The sequence below is a fragment of the Schistocerca serialis genome, chromosome 3 (assembly GCF_023864345.2).
Source record: "Schistocerca serialis cubense isolate TAMUIC-IGC-003099 chromosome 3, iqSchSeri2.2, whole genome shotgun sequence".
NCBI classification, from domain to species: domain Eukaryota; kingdom Metazoa; phylum Arthropoda; class Insecta; order Orthoptera; family Acrididae; genus Schistocerca; species Schistocerca serialis.
In genome coordinates, this window is record NC_064640.1 from 31,364,811 (window position 1) to 31,386,155 (window position 21,345).

The 21,345-nt window shown below is 39.6% G+C and overlaps 1 protein-coding gene across 9 annotated transcripts in view; it reads left to right on the forward strand.

The window, feature by feature from the left end:
* Nucleotides 1-21,345, forward strand: part of LOC126469689 (molybdopterin synthase catalytic subunit-like) — a 106,051-nt gene that overhangs the window by 42,943 nt on the left and 41,763 nt on the right. For 8 of the 9 annotated variants that reach the window (XM_050096849.1, XM_050096855.1, XM_050096851.1 and 5 more), the window contains 2 exons: nucleotides 19,514-19,639; nucleotides 19,724-19,855. The exons of the other annotated variant lie outside the window; for it this stretch is intronic. In XM_050096849.1, coding sequence (XP_049952806.1) covers nucleotides 19,514-19,639; nucleotides 19,724-19,855 — 258 coding nt within the window. The remainder of the gene's footprint in view (nucleotides 1-19,513; nucleotides 19,640-19,723; nucleotides 19,856-21,345) is intronic. 9 annotated transcript variants of the gene reach the window in all.

A 21,345-nucleotide genomic window follows, 5' to 3' on the forward strand; every position in this document is an offset into this window, starting at 1 on the left:
GATCAATAATTTTAGTTGTAGCATGTGCACCCTTTTTTGTGCTAAATACAGTCTTAATGTGGACTGAATTGTAGTGGATTTTTATAGCAAACTTCATGAGGAAATAAAAATATTGTGAAGCAGTAATCAGAATCCCCAACTCCTTAAACAGATGTCTACAAGATGATTGTGGATGAGCTCCACATATTATTCTTACAGGACGTTTCTGAGCTATGATGACTTCCTTTCTTAAAGACGAGTTACCCCAGAATATTATTTCATATGACGTTGTTGAATGAAAGTATACAAACTATGTCAATTACTGATTCTCTCCCTCTCCAAGATTTGCAGTGATTGTAAGTGCTAATGTACCTGAACTAAGTTGTTTTAGACATTCCAAAATGTGCTTTTTCCAGTTTCAGTTCTCATCAATATGACGCTTCTAGTTTTTATCCTATTTATTATTTGCTCAACATGTGTTGCACTAAACATTGGTGCAGTACCTCTAGATGTGCAGAACTGGAATATGTTGTCTTTTTAGAACTGAGGGTGGTGAGACCATTCACAAAAACCAGTCAGTGAACTTTCAAGAACTTTGTTTATTCTGCTATGTATGTATGCTTGGATTTATTACAATACTAGTGTCATCTGCAAAAAGAACTACTTCTGCTTGTTATATATATATATATATATATATAGTGGACCCAAGATTGAGCCTTGGAGAACCCAATATATAATTCTCTCCAGTCACAATAATGTTCCCGGGCTATATTTGCTGGGTTACTAAGTACAACTTTCTGTATTCTTTTCGTTAGATATGACATTATCCATTGGTTGGCTATGTGATCAGCCCCATAAAACTTAAATTTATCTTGGAGGATACTGTGATTCACACAATGTTCAAGTTGAGTTATTGGCAGACTTGTTGCAGTTTATCAAACCAAACTTGAACAGAACTAATACTGTGAATAGGGGCATTGTTATCTAGCTGGGTAATGTCTGTTCCACCATATGAATGTGGTCGCATAAAATGTCTACATAACCCTTGGTCATAATGATTTTTTGCAGGAATTCTCTTGATAGTAATAAAGCAAATGGAGTACCACAAAAATGCTGCCATACTGTCACAGAATGAGCTCTGTTCTAAATAGAAACAATTAGGCAATCCAATAAACAAACTTCTTTGATGTCTGCTATACATAAATGTGATGTGCTGTTGGAAATAGGATGAAAGATGACTTGGTGACTTGCATTAGTCTCTCCTGATCATCCTTGTTATACTTAATGCATTGTTTTCATGTTGACATATGAAGGGTCGGAGACAGATAGTCATAAGCCACATTCAACTAGTTTTGAGATACAGGGACTTTAAAGTTCCATGGAAGTAAAAAACATGTTGAAGATAAAATAGACACTCCCTTATCACTTTTAATTATACTTGAATACATTGCAAATCTTGTGTAAAATACACAATCTTCTTTCTGTTATGTAATATTAATTTGAGAGTCAATTTAATTATGATGTGATCGAAAATGGCTTATGGCTGTCTCTCCCTGAAAATAATTTAGAACATGAAGTACATTTTGAAGGTTTAATTTTGAAAGTTATACAACAGCTAGTACTTTTTAACAATATTTTCACTTTCATATACACACAAGCATAACAGATAAGTCAGTCTAATACTTTATTTTACACTGTAAATGTGAAATCAAGGGGTCGTGTGGTAGCGTTCTCACTTCCCGCGCCTGGGTTCCCGGGTTCGATTCCCGGCGGGGTCAGGGATTTTCTCTGCCTTGTGATGACTGGGTGCTGTGTGATGTCCTTAGGATAGTTAGGTTTAAGTAGTTCTAAGTTCTAGGGGACTGATGACCATAGATGTTAAGTCCCATAGTGCTCAGAACCATTTGAACCATTTGAAATCAAGGGAATTCTTCTATGTCATCATTGTTCACTTTATTTCCAGCACATGACTGAAAAAAGCAATAATGTGCTGCAGGCATGTATGCCATAAGATACAGCATGTCATCAATCTTTTTCTGATTAATTTGAAGTGGATTTCTATATTTTATTAGCAACTGTAATAGCTCTGGCTCAGCAGGTCTTCCTTCCCTCGTGCTATGTAGATCCACTAACATGACCGCTCCTATATCTGAGTAGCAGTGCTTCACACTTAGCGTGAAGGGATCTTTGTACTCAAATTGTGTCACTTCACTAAAACAAATGGGATCTCCTGATCTGAATAGAGTGGGTATTGAGATTGCACAAGCTTCTGAGTCTTGTCTGTACATTTTCGTCACAATGAAATTTTTTGGACTGACAGATTTGAATACTTCTGCCCGTTCATCTGATGTGTATACTATTGGACGTCTGCTTCTCACATAAATTTCGATGTGACCAAAATCACGATTGCAAGGAAGTCTAGTATGTCCTAGCACGGGGAAATAATGCTGCATGGATTCAAATATTTTGGTGGCAACGAGAGTTCTTTCCAGGGCAATAAGAGACCAATTCTTTGCCTCGCCCTTGCAGTTATGTGTGATTATGTGGAAATTTGTGGCTTGAGTGTTAGTCAGTTCCAAGTATTTTAATAAACAGCTCTTAACTTCATCTGAACCCCTTTCTCTGTCCTTCCCATTCCACAGAAATATGTATCCTTTATTTGACCTACAATCGTGGACACCGTAGTTATACATCAATATTTTTGTCTTGTAGAATGCTGGGCCAACTGTTAGTTTTGGCGTGGGAAACATTTGTTGCATGTCCATTGCTTTTATGTGGTGCTCTTTCACATTCTCTTTACCCAGAGAAGCTAAGGACATGATCATATTTTATCAGCCTTTCTTACTCATAGATGCAACTCACTTTGTTTTTTCCTTTGTGTAATTTCTTCTGCACATAATACTGGGTTACTCATTGCTGTTAAAAAGGTTTCACATGTCGAACAGGTGTCGCTTTTTGGTAGTTTGAAGCCTATGTTAAATTCGGATACAAAAATTGCCCTGAATTTGCTTTGTGGTACAGTGGGGCACCCTGTATTCAGAGTATTTGTCCCAAAGTAAGGATGCAATTGTTAGACCACATCCAAAATATACTTTGTTGAGGTTCTGCTGTCTGCTATAGTGATGTTTATATGTTGATATAGCATTGAGGAAGTCTCTGACACCTTGCACAGCTCCGTCTTGAAATTTATGTAGATGATTGCCATATTTGCCTGAATAGTAAAATGTAATATACAAACCTCTTCCATCTTCTTTTGTAACTGTGCGACCCCACTCTTCTTGTGTTGTTCTGTAAGCCATGAACCCTGAGGAAAGCTTGCTTACAAGTCAGGATTTCCATTCCATTTACTTTCACATCGTATGAAAATGTCACAGCTCTAGATGAAATTTGCTTTGTAGTCTTTTTTGGGTAGGTGTGAAAGAAAGAAATGTGAAGCAGAACAAGGTAAAGTAAATTTGTGACAATTGGTCCATTCGTTTTTAAAAGAAGTGAAATGAACCTTTGCTTTTTTGGTACCATTTTCATACAACATATTAGGTCATTATTCTAGGCTTTAAAGTTTCCTATTTCAGAAAAAGAGTGGGAAATGTTTTTGTCTTCTGAAAGTAGTTTCGTATAGCACTTATTTGAACAACTACAGGGACGTCAAAAAGATGCTCCCTAAACAGTCTTGTTGGTTTTAGAAGACACATATAGCTGACCCATGCTACGTCGATGTTTGGCCTTAATTTTTTTCCACTGATCAATATTACGCTTTCTTTTTCTTGAAGAGCTTGGTTTCTGGAGTGATACTTCATTTGCTCTACTTATTTCAAGCTGTAATATGAATAGAAAAATAATAGCAGAACTGTGAGATATAGTCACAAGCCACACAAATCATTATATACTGCTGAAATGGCATTGATAATAAATACAGTCTTACAATTTTGTAGCCATGAAAACTACATTATTACTGAAATCAGTGGTCATTAAAATTAGGCTCTAAAGGTTTCTCATTAACACAAAAGATGACGATCAACTGTGAGAACAATGTTACGAGAAACAGTCACAAGCCACTGAACAATGATCACCAGTAAAAAATATTTTTGTATACTTACCGAGACATCTTCTGAGCTAGTACTGTTGCTTGAGGGACACCAAGACTCATCACTATCACAGTCAAATGGATCAGAATCCTCATTTACACTACAGTCCCTGCTATATACTCCTAGAATGTGTGAAGCACCTTCAGATGTACGTGAGCATTCAGCCATTTTGATGTGGCTTGTGACTGTGTGTCTTCTGAAAAAGACACCAGGTAGCAGAGTATAGAACTAGACTACGTCATCACCTGCCACCTGTTGGAGAGAGATGGAATTTCTTCAATCCAAGATGAGGAGGGCATTGCTAAGAATGTCATAGCGTGAGTATCTCAATTTCGACAAAAGTGTGGCTTATGACTATATCTCTCCAACACCTGCACATTTTGATGGTGATAAGAGGTTTTGACAGTAGTGTTTTCATGACAGTGATCTTGTAACAACTAGTGGTCGGACTCATTTGTTAGAATCGCATGGTTAGGGTTCTCTGCCTCTTAATATCACTGGTTGACAATGAAATGTTTTCTTAAAGGTAAATAGTTTCCCTGGTGTATTTTTGGTTTCTGATTTCAGGTAAAGTACGTAGAATGTTGAATCATAGGCAGTTTTGATACAGACTTAGAATTTCTAAGAGGTACACAAAATTTAGCTGTTTGATATACTATCACTGTTATAGCAAGAACAAACATGATTTATGGAACATAGTACTTCATAGAGCAACATGCAAGGTACAGGTTGTGTGTAGCACTGAACACATTGACTGGACAACAGTAATACAATGTAAAGATTAGGCTGATGACTCATTTGCAATTGCTTAAATAATGCTGTTTCCTTACGGGCTTACTAGAGAGTGCTAGGTGGCCGACCCAGGTGCCCTCTACAAACAAGCTTGTGAACTGCATGGACACGCTGTCTCTGGAGTCATGTGCATCATGAGTGAAGGTAAATCACTCCTCCCCTCTGGGGGGTGGGGACTCCTCCCTTGTAGGGGGTGGGGAAACCACGTACATACATACATACATACATAAAAAACCCTAGGCACAGAAAAAATGCATGGTGGGCCAAAGCTTTGGTGCAAGAGGTCCCCCAATGACAGAGATGTAGAAGCCACAGTACCTTATAGTTTAAGAAAGCAGGAGTCACAACCCGGGGAGCAGCATCCACCATAGCTAAAAGAAGAACCCCATCAAACATAGAAAGGTGGTGCTGGATGGAGAAGTAATTACTCAAGGGATCTGAGTCATGGCCCATGGGTTTTTCAGGCCGACTGTGCTGCACAAAGCAGAGGACTTGACCAAGTACAGGATCCGTGGCGACGACTGATGATATCATGCCAGTAGTGATGAGAAAACCATTGACCACATTCTGGTTCTCAGTATCTACAGAGAAACAAAGCAAATCGTCTTGCTCGAATACCAGGTCCAGCGCAATTGGAAGGCGAGATAAGACATCGGCGTTGACGTGTTGCACAGTTGGCCGGTATTGAATCTGATAATGATAATGGGAGAAAAAGAGAGCCCACTGCTGCAAACAGTGTGCTTCCTTGTCAGGCATGGAAGCCGAAGGATTAAAAAGAGCAACCAACGACTTATGATTTGTGATTAAATGGAACTTAAAATCTCACAAGAAGACGTGAAATTTCTTGAGGACGAACACAATAGCTAAAGGCTCCTTTTCAATCTGAGAATACCCCTGTTGAGTGGAAGTCGAAGTCTTAGAAGCATAAGCAATGGGTCATTCAGACCCGTCCTCGTATTTGTGCGCCAACACCGTGTCGAGACTGTGCTGAGAGGCATCTGTAGCCAACATGAGATGCTGACCCGGCTGAAAAGTGGCCGGACACAGGGCAGTTTGAAGGTTAGATTTAAGCAAAGTGAATGCTCGATCACAAGCTGGGCAGTAGAAAAAGGCCCTTTTTTACTCGAAAGCACGTGGCTGACCAACAGTGAATGTGTCTAGTAATAACTTATGGTAGTACACAACTGTACTTAGAAATGCCTGCAGTTCCTTAACAGAGGTCAGCCATGGTGAAGCTACAATTGCGTCATCATGGGGACACAGTGGCTTGACCCCTGTGTAAGACACCTCAAAACCTAGGCACTCAGTTGATTGGCTGAAAAAAAACTGAGATTTGGCAAGATTGCACTTGAGACCCACAGTCCGCAGCCTGCAAAACAGAAAACAATGATCGGAGATTGCTAAGGTGGTCTTCGGTGGAAAAACCTGAAACAATGATATTGTTGAGGTAATTGATGCAGCCGGGTACAGAGGCTGTCAGCTGTTCTAAGAAATGCTGAAAAATTGTGGGTGAGCTAACGACACCAAAAGGCAAGCATTGATGTTGATAGAGGCCGAAAGGTGTAGTGAAGACAAGAAGGTGCCTAACAGCCTCATTCAATGGGAGCTGGAAGTGTGCATCTGAAAAGAGCAATCTTCAAAAAGTAGTGATCGCCTGACAATTTTGCTAGCAACTCATCAGGGCAGGGCAAAAAGTATTTATGTATCATGGACTGTGCGTTAACTGTGTCACTGAAGTCACCGCAGAGATGAAGTTTATCTGTCGGCTTCGTAGTGATGACCTGTGGTATAGCCCATTCACTGGAACAAATAGGTCAAATGACATTGAATTCACACAATGTGACAGGTGTCTGTCACACCCGAAAAAAACGAGGGCAGGTGGAATCTTTCATGGTAATGTGGGCCTGAAAAACGGTAGCACAACCTAGCCAAGGGGAAAACAGATGAAATCTCAGAGTAGAGGGACTCAAAATTGCTGAAATTTACCTCATCGGCAATGGAGAAACTGAAATTATTAAATACATCTAACCTGAACATTTGTATGGTATGGAAATGATCTACAAGAGGAAAGGTGCGATGAACAACAGATTTGTAAGATACAGGAGTGGAGAACTGATCTAGGATTGGAATTTGCTGTTTGTTGTAGCTAACTAACTTCCATGAAACCTGTGTAAGAGGATGGGAGCCCCAAGTCCATGTACGTTTGTACCATTACTAAAGCACTACAGCTCCTGTGTCCACTTGCACTTTCACTGGTTTATTAAAGACACACAAGTCAATAAGCAATTTGTTTGGGGAAACAGTCACCATAGAGACACAGTTTAAGTCCATCGATACTACTGTACCTCCCACATTTGTAGAGGAGTTACACACTGATGCAATGTGGCTTTCCGTTTGACACTTGTTGCAAACTGCCCTAAACTTGGGACATGCAGCAGTCTCATGTTGGATGAAGCGGTAGGAGCAGGACAGAAGGGGGGCACGCGACCACTGCTGTGACGGGACCTGTTGCAGCTGTAGCCATAACCGACACTGCCCCATGCAATGCTGAGTTGGAAGTTGTATTGGTGCAAAGGGTTCCCTGTCATCCTGAACGCTTGCAGTGTGCTTAACTGGTGTTGACTGAGCAACTTCCGATACTTCTCCCCATGCAGCAGTCTGATTGCCTGCTGCTCGTGACTCTTGAAAAGATTGTGCTGTATTGAGCACATCCATAAGTGTCGGATTCTCAAGCTGAAGTGTGCCTGTTCTACAACTTCCCTATCTGGAGCCAGACAAATGATAATATCATGCACCATGTGATCAGGGTAGGAGTCGTGATGGGTGCTAGTGACAAAATTACAATGACGGCTCAACCAGTGTAATTCTGCAGCCCGGGCTTTGTAAGATTGGTTTGGCATTTCTGACAACAGTAAAATTCTACACATGTCGCTTGCACATTTCATCAGAAAATAAGCTGGCTGATACTTACAAAGGCACAAGCTGGCACAACAACTGATACATGCGCAATGAAGGCAAGGAAAGAAAGAAAGGCCTATACAGGTTTGCCCTCATGAAAAATGTAGAAGTGTTGGCGTAACTGTGTCTAATAGGGGTCCCAATCTTCAGCCGATTCATCATATGCTGGAAAGGGTAACAGTTACACTGATGGTAGAGTAGCCTGCCACAAACATACAGGAGCTACTCGACTGAGAGTGGTCGTGAGAGCCTGCTGTTGTTCCGTGAAAGCTTGCTGCTGAGCATGGAGATGGTGGAGTATTTATTTGATCAATATTTTTGTTGGATGACTGAGCACTGTTGCTAACATGCAGAGAAAATGTAACCCTCACTTATCGCCAAGTTTATTACAAACTCAGTTTATGGAACATAGTACTTTATAGAGCAACACGTAAGATACAGGTTGTGCAGAGCACTGAACACATTGACTGGACAACAGTTATACAGCTTAAAGAATAGACCGAGAATGTTTTTGCGATTGCTTAAATAATGCCACTCCTTTGGCAGCCCACCAGAGCCGTACCATGAACTGACACAGGCCTGTGAACTGTATGGACACACACTTTCTGAAATTATGCACGTCATGAGTGAAGACAAATCAGTCACCAGTATTTTTTTTGAAAGTTTTCAATGTTACCCACTACAAAAAGATGTTTCATTTTATAGTCACTACAGATGTGGAAAGAGTGCTTTTGGATGCCATGACGAGCACAGGTTGTAATCAACTACAAGTGGTGGCTCACGTTGCTACCAACCAGACTGCCAGTCTTGCTTGTGAGATGAAGATGGAGCTAACCATCTGCAGCCTCATAGACAGAACTGACTGTGATCCTTTGGTGCAGAGCTGAATGGAGGGTCTGAATCAGAGACTCTGGCAGTTCTGTGACTGAGTAGGCTGTAGATTCCTCAACTTAGGCCGTCAGGTGGTGGGTTTCCTGGTTCCACTTAATAGCTGGGAGTCTACTACACACAGGAAGTGGCTACACAGGTAGCAGGGATTGTGTGGAGTAGACTTTTAGATTAGAGGGTTTTTGGGAAACTGCAGAAAGGGCGTCAGTCTAAAAGGCTGCAGGGCAAACACAGGAAGGTAGACCTAGCATCTATCAGTATTGTAGTTGTAAATTATTGTAGCTGTGTATTATTGTAGCTGTGTTGGGAAAGAACCAGAGCTCTAAAACTAATAGAAAGCACTGAAGCTCAAATCGTTATAGGTATGGAAAGCTGGCTAAAGCCAGAAATCAGTCCAGCCAAAATTTTTTGAAAGGACTTTAACCATGCCCAGAAAGGATACATTAAATACAGTTGGTGGTGGAGTGTTTATTGCTGTCAGAAGTAGTTTACCTTTTAGTGAAATTGAAGTAGATAGTTCCTTTGAGTTAGTATGAGTTGAAGTTAAGTTAACAACTGGAATAAATTAATAATCGGTTTGTTTTACCGACCTCTTGGCTCAGGTGATACAGTTGCTGAACAGTTCAAAGAGACTTATTTCAAACAGAATCCGCACTCATACAATTATAGCTGGTGGTGACTTTATTCTATCCTCAGTATGTTGGCAAAAATACTTGTTTAAAACCTGCCAACATTAAAAACTGTAGCCATAAAATGTCATCTTAAATTGTACTGAACGCTTTCTTGGAACATTATTGCGAACAACTAGTTGAGGAGCCCACTTGAAGTGTAAATGTATGCGAAAACATACTTAACCTCTTAGCAACAAATACTGTGAATTATGGACTATAAAATGCTACAGTAAAAAAGACACACATTTTTACCATTTTTATTATTAGATCGCAATGCAAGACTAAAAAAAAATCTTTGTTTATAAAAACCGAACTGGCCTTCAAGATCCCTGAAAATCATTCTCTCAACTTTCTTCTTCTTCTTCTTCTTCTTCTTCCTCCTCCTCCTCCTCATTGTTGTCCTCTCATTATATAAGATAGTCTTCACTGCCATTGAGAGCAGTACTTACGCCACAGTTCTTGAAAGATTTAACAATAATGTCTTCTCTCACTCTTAGACTGCAACTGTTCTATCCAGTGAGACACTTGTTTGATTGTAGGTCGTTTTAAAGATCCTTTCAACGTGAGTTCATGTTAGGTTTCCTCCATCATCCGTTCTTCCCATGCCTCTGTCGTATACACTTAATAGTTTATTTATTGATACATCAAGAGGTTTCAGGTGTGAAGTCATTCTCCAAGAGTAACAGCTAGCTCTGTATTTCCCTGTCTAGTTCCTTTTTCATGGAATTTTTCAAATGACTACAAAACTGATCTAGCACAAGAAAAGAAATCTTCTTCAATAAAGCACCTTTCCTTCTCTCCCACACACTGTTAATCCATAATTTCATACCAGCCTTGTCCATCCAACCTTTGTCATGTACGTGGACAACACCTGGTAGTATTTCAGAAGCTTTGGCCTTGTTTTGTCCTTCAAAACAATCATTGGATTAAGTTTAGTACCATCAACACAACATAAAAGGACAACACTGTAGTGCATTTTTGCATGTCCACTTGCTTTTATAGTTACAGTTTTAGCACCTTTCATGCAACAGTTCTGTTACTCAGCTCATCAAATGTCAGAGGAGTTTTGTCCATATTTGCTATTTGGCTTAGTTCCTCATTGGTTTCTATTTGATGTTGCATAATAAAATGATGGAAAGATAACATTTTCAGTTCCTACTCTTGTGGTATTTTCTGAACTATTTTGGTTTGCATGCTATGTCCATGATGCTTCTTAAACCTCTAGCACCAACCAACTCCACTCTTAAAGTTTGTTAAGTTCCACCATAGCACTAGCATACGAGTGTGTGTGTGAATAATTTTTGTATTAATTTCAGTGTAATTTTGATGGTATCCTTCAATCCATTTTAGTATGTCATCTTCTAGTTTTGGCCATTTTGCATTCAGTCCTCTATTTGCACATTTAGTCTTCCTCACTTTTCTCTGTTCTTCTTTAGTAGCCTGCCAATCGTGAATGGTTTTTTCTGTTGGTAGTGGGACAAAATTCCTCTCAGATGCTCTTGTTTCCTTGTTGTTCTGCATATTGCTGTTACTTTCAGTTTATCACCCACATCATATGAATAACTTTTATTTATGAATACCTTTTATTTTTTTCCATTATGAAACTAGCTTCTAATAAAAATATTGTACTGTTACTAATAAGACAAATCACTTTCAGTTAAAGTTCACAGGCACTGTAGACTGCAATGTCACATCATAGGCTAGACAGTGTTCTGGGTTTGTGATGGCGGGGTGGGAGGGAGACAGTGTTAGCAAACCTGTGAATCCCAACAACTCATGTTTGTCACATTGGTGCACTGCTACTGCTGGTTGAATCCAATGTTGCCAGATAGAAATAGGTTTCCTGTGGCATTGAATATATGGCCATTTTTAAGACTGTTGGGAATTTTAAATCAAACTCTTGACATTTTTATATTTATTTTAAGTATAGATGCACCTGAAGTGTGGAGGCAATTAATCAAAGTTGTAAAGTGCACCTTATAGTCTGTAAAATTGGCAATCCTGAGAAATTAGGGAGCATCATAATAGGTACAGGGATTATGGTCCACATGGCTGTTATAGCGAGACTGAGTACCTTAAGTTTCCACAGCAAAAAAACTGTCTTGAAATCTGATAGAAAACCGAAAGAGATTCTGATCATATGTAAAGTACACAAGCGGTAAGACGCAATCAATACCTTTGCTGTGCAATAACAATGGTTATATCACTTATGACAGTGCCACTAAAGCAGAGTTACTAAACATGGTTTTCTGAAACTCATTCAACAGATGTAGTAAATACTCCAGAATTTGAATCTAGAACTACTGAGTACTTGATGAACTTACAAGAGAAACTCCCCATCACAGCCCCCTCAGATTTAGTGGTAAGATGACCCAGTGGATAGTCCGTCCAAAACTGAACACAGATTAATCATGAAAGCAGGAAGAAGGCATACTGAACTTTAACTTTGGTGGGGGGGGGGGGGGGGGGGGGGAAGCAAAATAGGAACAATGAACAGTCCAAGCTTATCAAGTGCAACAGCGAGTGAAGTATAAGAATAACAGCTTCATGGTTAAGTAGTCACGGTGTTGGGCTGCAATGTAGATGAGCCAGATTCAAAACTACTGCGTGTCAATTATATTTATTTTTCTCCCAACATTATGAACCATCTGTCTGGTCATTGAAATGTTTGTTCTCTTTCTGTCATCTTGGCAGTTGTCACATTATGCATTGGTTATAAAATAGGAGTCATGTGGTAAGCATACATTACCATCACAAGTAAATGTCATGAATTGTAGGAGTAGGTGAGATACCACTTTGATGTCTCACAGAAATGAAAACATCAAATAAACAGGTGTGAACTATGTTACAACAAAGGAATTCAAGACTCATAACTTCCAAAATGGAATGCTACTTCAAAAACATATATGTTGGCATGAGGGAGCTTCGATCACGGTCTGCCTGCTTTGTAGTCCAACACAATTACCACTTTACCACGTTGCCATGTCAGTTTGATACTGCTTTATGTTGCACTACTTGTACGTGGACTGTTCAGATATTTTATTTTGCCTTTTTTTGCACAGTTCAATATACCTCCTTCCTGTTTTCATGCTTGATCTGTATTCAGTTTTTGACGGGCTGTCCACTGGGCCCTCTGACCATTAAATCTGAGGGAGTTGTGATGGGGAGTTTCCCTAGTTGGAAGTACGTACCTTCAGTGTAGTGAAGCAGCTCAAATCACTTAATAAAAGCAAGGCTCTGGTCTAGATTGTGTACCAATCAGTCAGGTTCCTTTCAGAGTATGCTGATACAGCAGCTCCATACTTAGCAATCATATACAACTGCTCACACTTCAAAAGATCCGTACATAACGACTGGAAAGTTGCACAAGTCTCACCAGTCCCAAGATACCAAATATGAATAATTCGCTGAATTACAGACCCTTATCACTAACATCGATTTGCAGTAGTATTTTGAAACATATATACTGCGTTCGAGCATTTGGAATTACCTCAAAGAAATGATTTAATAACAAATATTCATCATGAATTCAGAAAATATTGTTCTTGTGAAACACAACTTGTTTTGTATTCTGGTGAATTAATGAGTGCTGTCAACAGGGAATATCAAATTGATTACATATGTTTGATTTGCAGAAGGCTTTTGACACTGTTCCTCAGAAGCATCTTCTAATCAAATTGCTTCTACATCTACATACATAATCCGCAAGCTACCACACGGTGCATGGCAGAGGGTACCCTTTACCACTAGTCGTTTCCTTTCCTGTTCCGCTTGCAGATAGCTTCCAGATGAGCACTAATTTCTTGTACCTTATCTTCCTGGTCCCTACACGAAATGTATGTTGGCGGCAGGGGGATCTTGTGCCGCAGGGTCAGTAGTAACTGACAGAAAGCCATTGAGTAAAACAGAAGTAATATCTGACATTCCGGAAGGAAATGCTATAGGTCCTCTGCTGTTTCTGACCTACGTAAATGATGTAGGTGACATCTACATATACATCTACATCGATACTCTGCAAATCACATTTAAGTGCCTGGCAGAGGGTTCATCGAACCACCTTCACAATACTCTATTATTCCAATCTCATATAGCATGCGGAAAGAATGAACACCTATATCTTTCCGTACGAGCTCTGATTTCCCTTATTTTATTGTGGTGATTGTTCCTCCCTGTGTAGGTCGGTGTAGACAAAATATTTTTGCATTTGGAGGAGAAAGTTGGTGATTGGAATTTCGTGAGAAGATTCCGTCACAACGAAAAACGCCTTTCTTTTAACGATTTCCACCCCAAATGCTGTATCATTTCTGTGACACACTCTCGCATATTTCACGATAATACACAACGTACTGCCTTTCTTTGATGTACTCTGTCAGTCCTATCTGGTAAGGATCCCACACCGCACAGCAGTATTCTAAAAGTGGACGGACAAACATTGTGTAGGCAGTCTTCTTAGTAGGGCTGTTACATTTCCTAAGTGTTCTGCCAATAAACGCAGTCTTTGGTTAGCCTTCCCCACAACATTTTGTATGTGTTCCTCTCAATTTAAGTTGTTCGTAACTGTAATACCGAGGTATTTAGTTGACTTTACGGCTTTTAGGTTAGACTGATTCATCGTGTAACCGAAGTTTAATGAGTTCCTTTTAGCAGTAATGTGAATGACCTCACACTTTTCGTTATTTAGGGTCAACTGCCACTTTTCACACCATTCAGATATTTTTTCTAAATAGTTTTGCAATTTGTTTTGATCTTCTGATGACTTTATTAGTCGATAAACGTCAGCGTCATCTGTAAACAACTGAAGACGGCTGCTCAGATTGTCTCCCAAATCATTTATGTAGAGAAGGAACAGCAAAGGGCCTCTAACACTACCTTGAGGAACGCCAGAAATCACTTCTGTTTTACTTGATGACTTTCCGTCAATTACTACGAACTGTGACCTCAATGACAGGAAATCATAAATCCAGTCACATAACTGAGACGATATTCCATAAGCACGCAATTTCACTACGAGCTGCTTGTGTGGTACAGTGTCAAAAGCCTTCCGGAAATCCAGAAATACAGAATCGATCTGAAATCTCTTGTCAATAGCACTCAACACTTCACAGTGTTTCACAGGAACGATGTTTTCTAAACACATGTTGACTGTGTGTCAATAGACCATTTTCTTCGAGGTAATTCATAATGTTCGAACATAATATATGTTCTAAAATCCTGCTACATATCAACGTTGATGATATGGGCCTATAATTTAGTGGATTACTCCTACTGCCTTTCTTGAATATTGGTGTGACCTGTGCAACTTTCCAGTCTTTGGGTATGGATCTTTTGTCGAGCGAATGGTTGTATATGATTGTTAAGTATGGAGCTAATGCATCAGCATACTCTGAAAGGAACCTAACTGGTATACAGTCTGGACCAGAAGACTTGCTTTTATTAAGTGATTTAAGTTACTTCACTACACTGAGGATATTTACTTCTACGTTACTCACGTTGGCAGCTTCCTCAATTCGAATTCTGGAATATTTACTTGGTCTTCTTTTGTGAAGGCGTTTCGGAAGGCTGTGTTTAGTAATCTGCTTTGGCAGCACTGTCTTTGATAGTATCTCCAGTGCTATCACGCAGAGAAGGCATTGATTGTTTTTTGCCGCTAACATACTTCACATATGACCAGAATCTCTTTGGATTTTTTGCCAGGTTTTGAGACAAAGTTTTGTTGTGGAAACTGTTATAGGCATCTCACATTGAAGTCCGCACTAAATTTCAAGCTTCTGTAAAAGATCACCAATCTTGGGGATTTTGCATCTGTTTGAATTTGGCATGTTTGTTTCATTGATTCTGCAACAGTTTTCTAACCCGTTTTGTGTACCAAGGAGGATCAGCCCCATCGTTCGTTAATTTATTTGGTATAAATCTCTCAACTGCTGCCGATACTATTTCTTTGAATTTAAGCCACATCTGGTCAACACTTATATTATTAATTTGGAATGAGTGGAGATTGTCTCTCAGGAAGGTGTCAAGTGACTTTTTGTCTGCTTTTTTGAATAGGTATATTTTTCGCTTATTTTTCTGGGATTTGGGGATTACAATATTCAGTCTCACTATGACAAGTCTGTGTTCACTAATCCCTGAATCGGTTTTGATGCTCGTTATTAGCTTTTTGCTAAGAGGTCAAGTGTGTTTTCACAACTGTTTACTATTCACGTGAGCTCATGAACTAACTGCTCGAAATAATTGTCAGAGAATGCATTTAGCAAGATTTCGGATGATAGTTTTTGCATACCTCTGGAATTAAACATGTATCCACATGCGTAGTAAAAGAAATCTGATAAACTCCAGTTACACAATTAATCTCTCACACAAATCTAAAGGCTGTACATTCAGCTAAATTCTTAGGGATTACAATTACAAATAACTTAAATTGGAATGTTCACATATATAATGTTATGGGTAAAGCAAACCAAAGACTGTGATTTATTGGCAGAACACATAGAAAGTGCGACAGGTCCACTAAAGAGACTGACTACACCATGCTTGTCTGCCCTTTTCTAGAGTGTTGCTGTGCAGTGTGGGATCCGCATCAGATGGGACTGGGAAACTTCAAAGAAGGGCAGCTTGTTTTGTATCATCACGTAGAAAATGAAATAAATGAAATGAAATGGTCATGTGGCATTATTAGGTGGGAGATCCCATCTGGGGTTGTTCAGCCACCTTTTGCAAGTCTTTATATATGATGCCACTTCTGTAACTTCGATGTTGTTGTTGTCAATGATGATGATGATGATGATGATGATGATGACGACAACACAACACCCAATGCCCGAGCAGCTGAAATCTCCGACCGGGCTGTGAATCGAACCTGGGCTCATTTCATTTCATTGCGGCAGGATCTTCTCTTAAAATTTCAGTCACCAACTTTCTCCTCAGATTGTGAAAATATTCTGTTGGCACCCACCTACATAGGGAGAAATGATCACCATGATAAAATAAGAGAAATCAGAGCTCGCACAGAAAGATTTAAGTGGAACAGTAGAGAAATAGCTTGAAGGTGGTTTGACAATTAATTGTGAATTGCAAAGTAATCACATAGATGTTCCTATGTGTTTCAGTGACATTGTAATATTGTGTCCTATATATTTGTTTTACATATTGCTTTTGATGCAAACTTCAGCAATGAGTGACAATTCCACTGGTTCCTGCTTTTGCGAATTTTATGGCTTCATGAGGTTATATTAATTCTCCTGATCACTTCTGATACATCTGTGACAGATTTGTTGCGAAAACAGCAGCTTTCTCAAAGAAGTGTATTTTGTGTCCTTTGACATAAAGATTAGGGATCAGGACAACACTGAGTATGTTCAAGTTGTTAGGAAGGACTCCTGTCTCCTAAGCAAATGGGGCAGTCATGCAAAAGACAGGCACTGGTCTCAGAAAATCAGGCTAATCAGAACGCTATAAGTTGGAGGGAAAAATGTATAATTCATTTCAGATATATACCCAAAAAATGCTTCTGCCTCCACTTCACATAAAACTTGCATTATGAAATGATTTATTAAAGCCCTACCAAAAGATGGTGACATCCTGAAGTGTGTGGGAAGACGTTACCACTACTATCGAAAGTTGAGATGAAAGAAGGGGGTGTTCATCAGACCTGATATTCAGAAACTAATGGAAGATGAAATTTAAAGGTAATCTTGGATATCCTTTTAACAAGTTGTCAACAAGTTCCTTTGCAACTACATGGACATTGATTACGAGAATCAGAAACATGCTGGATAACTTCGTAAATAGGATGCCTCAGTGAGCTCGTAGCTGCACTTTCTGGACTCCCGCATCAGCTGTTTTCTAGAAAATCTAGGTGCTGTGAATGAGGAACTGGGAGAAAGCAAAGAAGAAAATACAATGGAGATTTGAAGGAAAAAAGAAGAGAAGTTAAAATGTATGCCTTTGCATTAAACATGAATAACAAAACACTTCATTGTAATGTTAGGAGTGTCTTATTTTATCATGTCTATATCAATAAAGCTTTTTTGAGTGTGTGTTTTGTATGAATTTTCTGATTGTTTGTCATTACCTTGTGAAAACCCTTATGTGAGAGAGGGAACCCATAGCATATCTGAACTTAACATATCAATAAACATTCAACTCACCTAAAATGATCAACAAAAAATTGCAGAGTATGAATTTGTAGACCTGTGTAATCTCAGACAAAATCTCATTTTCAGTGGTCTTTTTAGAGACAGTTTGTTGGGTCTTCTGGTCTGATGTGCTGTGGCAGCTGATTACCAACTCACTATTATGTAGGATATATGTCGGTCAATCCTAACATTAGACAGATAGGTAGATGTCAAATGCACACAAACACCAAAAAATGAGACTCCCTTTGCACTCACTATCTTTCTATAAGCAGTCTAATTTGTGTATGTGGGATGTAAACATCTCTGTGCAATTACAGATCAATCTAGTAACAGCAGTACTCCATGTAAAATTGTTATGCCACATAGTATTCAAATAAGAAAATGCAGAGAGGCACATGATTTCAAAATACTGATTCCTGCAGTATTCTTGTTTATTGCCAGTAGCACCTATTGTTTGTCATTCATTCTGCCGGTTGGTAGAATATCAGCAATTGATAGGAGAGCTTCTGGTACCATGGAATTATAAAATGCATTGAACTGGTTAGTGTGTGTCTTGTATAAAAACGAAAATTCAATTCAGAAAACTGTTAAAGTGATAAAGGATAGTCGGTACATTCAGGAGGAAAATTTGCAGTACTTCTGATACGAACTCATAAAAACAATCACAACACTCGTATCTTTCGAAATAATAGATAGATATCATCTCCAGAAAAGAGGCATTCCCCTTCCTGAACCATTTCCTCTTCCTACTCTTTCCTTCTGTGAGCTATGAGTGCTGTGATTTGGGAGTGGTATTAAAAGTTGAGAGAGAGAGAGAGAGAGAGAGAGAGAGAGAGAGAGAGAGAGAGAGAGAGAGAGAGAGTTCGTACCTCCTCCATATTACCACAGATGACGTGTCACTGATCTTGTTTGTACTAAGATACCAGTACACGTGAGGTGCCTATTTGCTTCCACCTCCTTGAGTGGAATGCATAAGTTCCAGTACATGTTCACCTACCTGCAGTCTTCTATAGTTGTTATCCCCTGTGCAGAAAACAGCACGTAGGTCATGAATCTGTTATCTGGAGACTGTAAGAAACTCTTAGCGAGGAACTGTTGTTTTAGAAATGATTAAATTTCAATCGGTTTGTTTATATGGGATGCCACTCACTTTTTATTAGCAGAACATGAGAAACTGCACGTTAGAGTCACAAATGATTTATATGTTTCAACAAATTAATGAACTGCATATTTCCACAGTTAGTATCACACTGTTCTCAACTATATGTTCAAATAACCATACAGTGCTAATAAAGTCTTAACTAACACTGACCATGGCAGACAGCATGTCTGTCCTCCGAGGATTCCTAACCAGCTCTCACAGTTACAAACTAGACATTGCAAATTAAGTCTTAACTGATACTGCGGTGGACAACATGTCCGTCCTCTGAGACTCCTCAACTTACTCTGATCTTATGGCTTAACCACTTTGCCCGCCATCCAAGTTATGCACAATCCGAAGATCACTGAATTGCTTCATCTGCCTTTTTTTTGCAGTTGCTTATAATTCTGCTGATTATTAATACTTGAAAAGTAATGGAATGATAGCACGCTATTGAGAGATGTTTTAAATATAACACGCAAGCAATACTCTGTTTAGTTTGTCTAATATTAACAACAGAAGATTGTCATCTTCGCATGCAACTACCGAATGCAGTAGCCAATCATGGAGAAGGACCACAATTTATGCGGTCTTTCTCACGATACCTGTACTGAATAAACCATCTGTCATCTGTACCTCACACCAAATTATATCATTTTGCCACAGCTACCATCCCAACTGCTCTAAAAGAGCTTCTTGTAGCTGAATGTGATGGCTGCAAAGCCAGAAATATTACAGTGGCACCTCCTGAATGTAAGGGCCGACTTTTCTCTTTCTGAATTGTAAATGTTACTTGTTAGATAGTATCTGCATTGTGAGAAAGTTCCATATTTGTGGTGATACCAGAGTACTATTTTTTTCTAGGAAGGACAAAATACTCCTACGACTAGTGCCGAAAAAGACTTGGAAATAAGTCAGTCACCACATTCTTATGTCAGCCAGTCTGATGAAGCATCCACATATTTGAGTGGGACAAGACTCTCATCAGAGGTATGTGGTATCTGTCTGTTCCTTTATGTATTTACAGAGTATACAATCATATTTCTCATGTATGGCAAATGAAATATTTTCCAGGCCCAACAATGTGAAAATATGAATGCTTCTAAAGACTCAAGACTAAAGGAAGAATATCTGTCTTATCGTCCTGGTAGTTGCACAGGCATGATTCCTCCACATCTAATAGTAATGACAGCATCTCCAAAAGAAGTAAGTGAAATGGATTGCTGTAGTTGGATACATCTTCATGTGTGGGAACTGGGAAAGAATCTTGATGGCTGTTACTAGTATTGCTCAAGTTTCAGTTTAATTTGTTAATAACATTGACGATGTATTCTTGGATCGTGGCAGTTCTGCTTCATTTCGTAGTTATAAAGACAATGTATTCCATTTGTCCCAAATGCAGTTGTTCCCCCCCCCCCCCCCCCCCCTCGAAATGCTGTTCTAGTGCACATCCTGTTAGAAGGTGGCTTGGTTTTGAGTGAACTGTCGTGATCATCCATCCCCACCGACCAACTGTAGCCAATGATATTTTATCTCCCACTGTTATGCTAAACTGTGACAAGTGCTCTCCTCCAGACTACAGTGTTGCCACACTTTATTGGCTGTGTACAGTAGCTGAATGAACTTGATTGTTGTCTGCAGCAACATACAGCACGTGCCACCTGCACCTCCACCTCCCTTTCTACATCTGCCACCATGACTAAGAAAATTCTTTTCTCACCCTGGATGTTTTTTAATATTTATTTTTAGCAGCTGTACATATACATACTATGATAAGTGATCTCCTTCAGATAGCTCCATTGCTCTTCATATGATTACACAGAGCAAGGTGGTGGCAGTGGTAATACACTGAATTTGTATTCAGGAGGACAGTGGTTCACATTCCCTTCTGGTCATTCTGTGATTTCCCTAAATCACTTAAGCCAAATACTGGTTTTTCGGAAGGACATGACAGATTTTCATCTCAATCCTTCCCCAGTCAGAGCTTGTACTCCATCTGCAGTGACATCATCAGCAGGATATTGAGCCCTCATCTTGCTTTTGTTCTTACGAACTAAGGAAAATCAAGTACAAGAATGTTTTGTATACATGAAATGACACTGTGTGAGGATGATTGCCTGAGCTGCTACCTTCCCAAATTGCCAATTGGTCCCTCTGTCAGGTGTCGGGGAGGCGTGACTTGAGGTGTGAACAATCACCTAAGGTGAGTGTGCCCCCTTCTTAGGGGAGCCCCCAGTTGGAAGGAACACACCATCAGACACACTGGGAATCATGGGGTTTTTCTCACAATGAGCCAATGATCATCTTCACAGTCAATGTCTACCAAACTTACATGGAATGAGGCTAACGATTCAAAGACCCTCACAGCTGCACCACAGTTCCTTGTGGTTTCACGTACTTAAGACGGTCAGTCCTTTGCTACGGCAAATCCGTTTATTATTCAGAAAGTTGTTGATGCAATTGCTGGTCCTGCGAAATCCTGCTCTCATTTACACAATGACACTTTGCTTTTGGAGACTACTTTTGATTCTCAAGCACAGTGACTGTTTGCTGCGTTGCTCCTCCATGACTATGCTGTTAGTGTTGAGGTCCATCAGACACTGAATTTTTCCTGTGGTGTTATTTACACTAGGCTGCTCGATGGTCGGACTGAGGCAGATTTCCAAATGTACCTCTCTGATCAGGGTGTCCTTGCA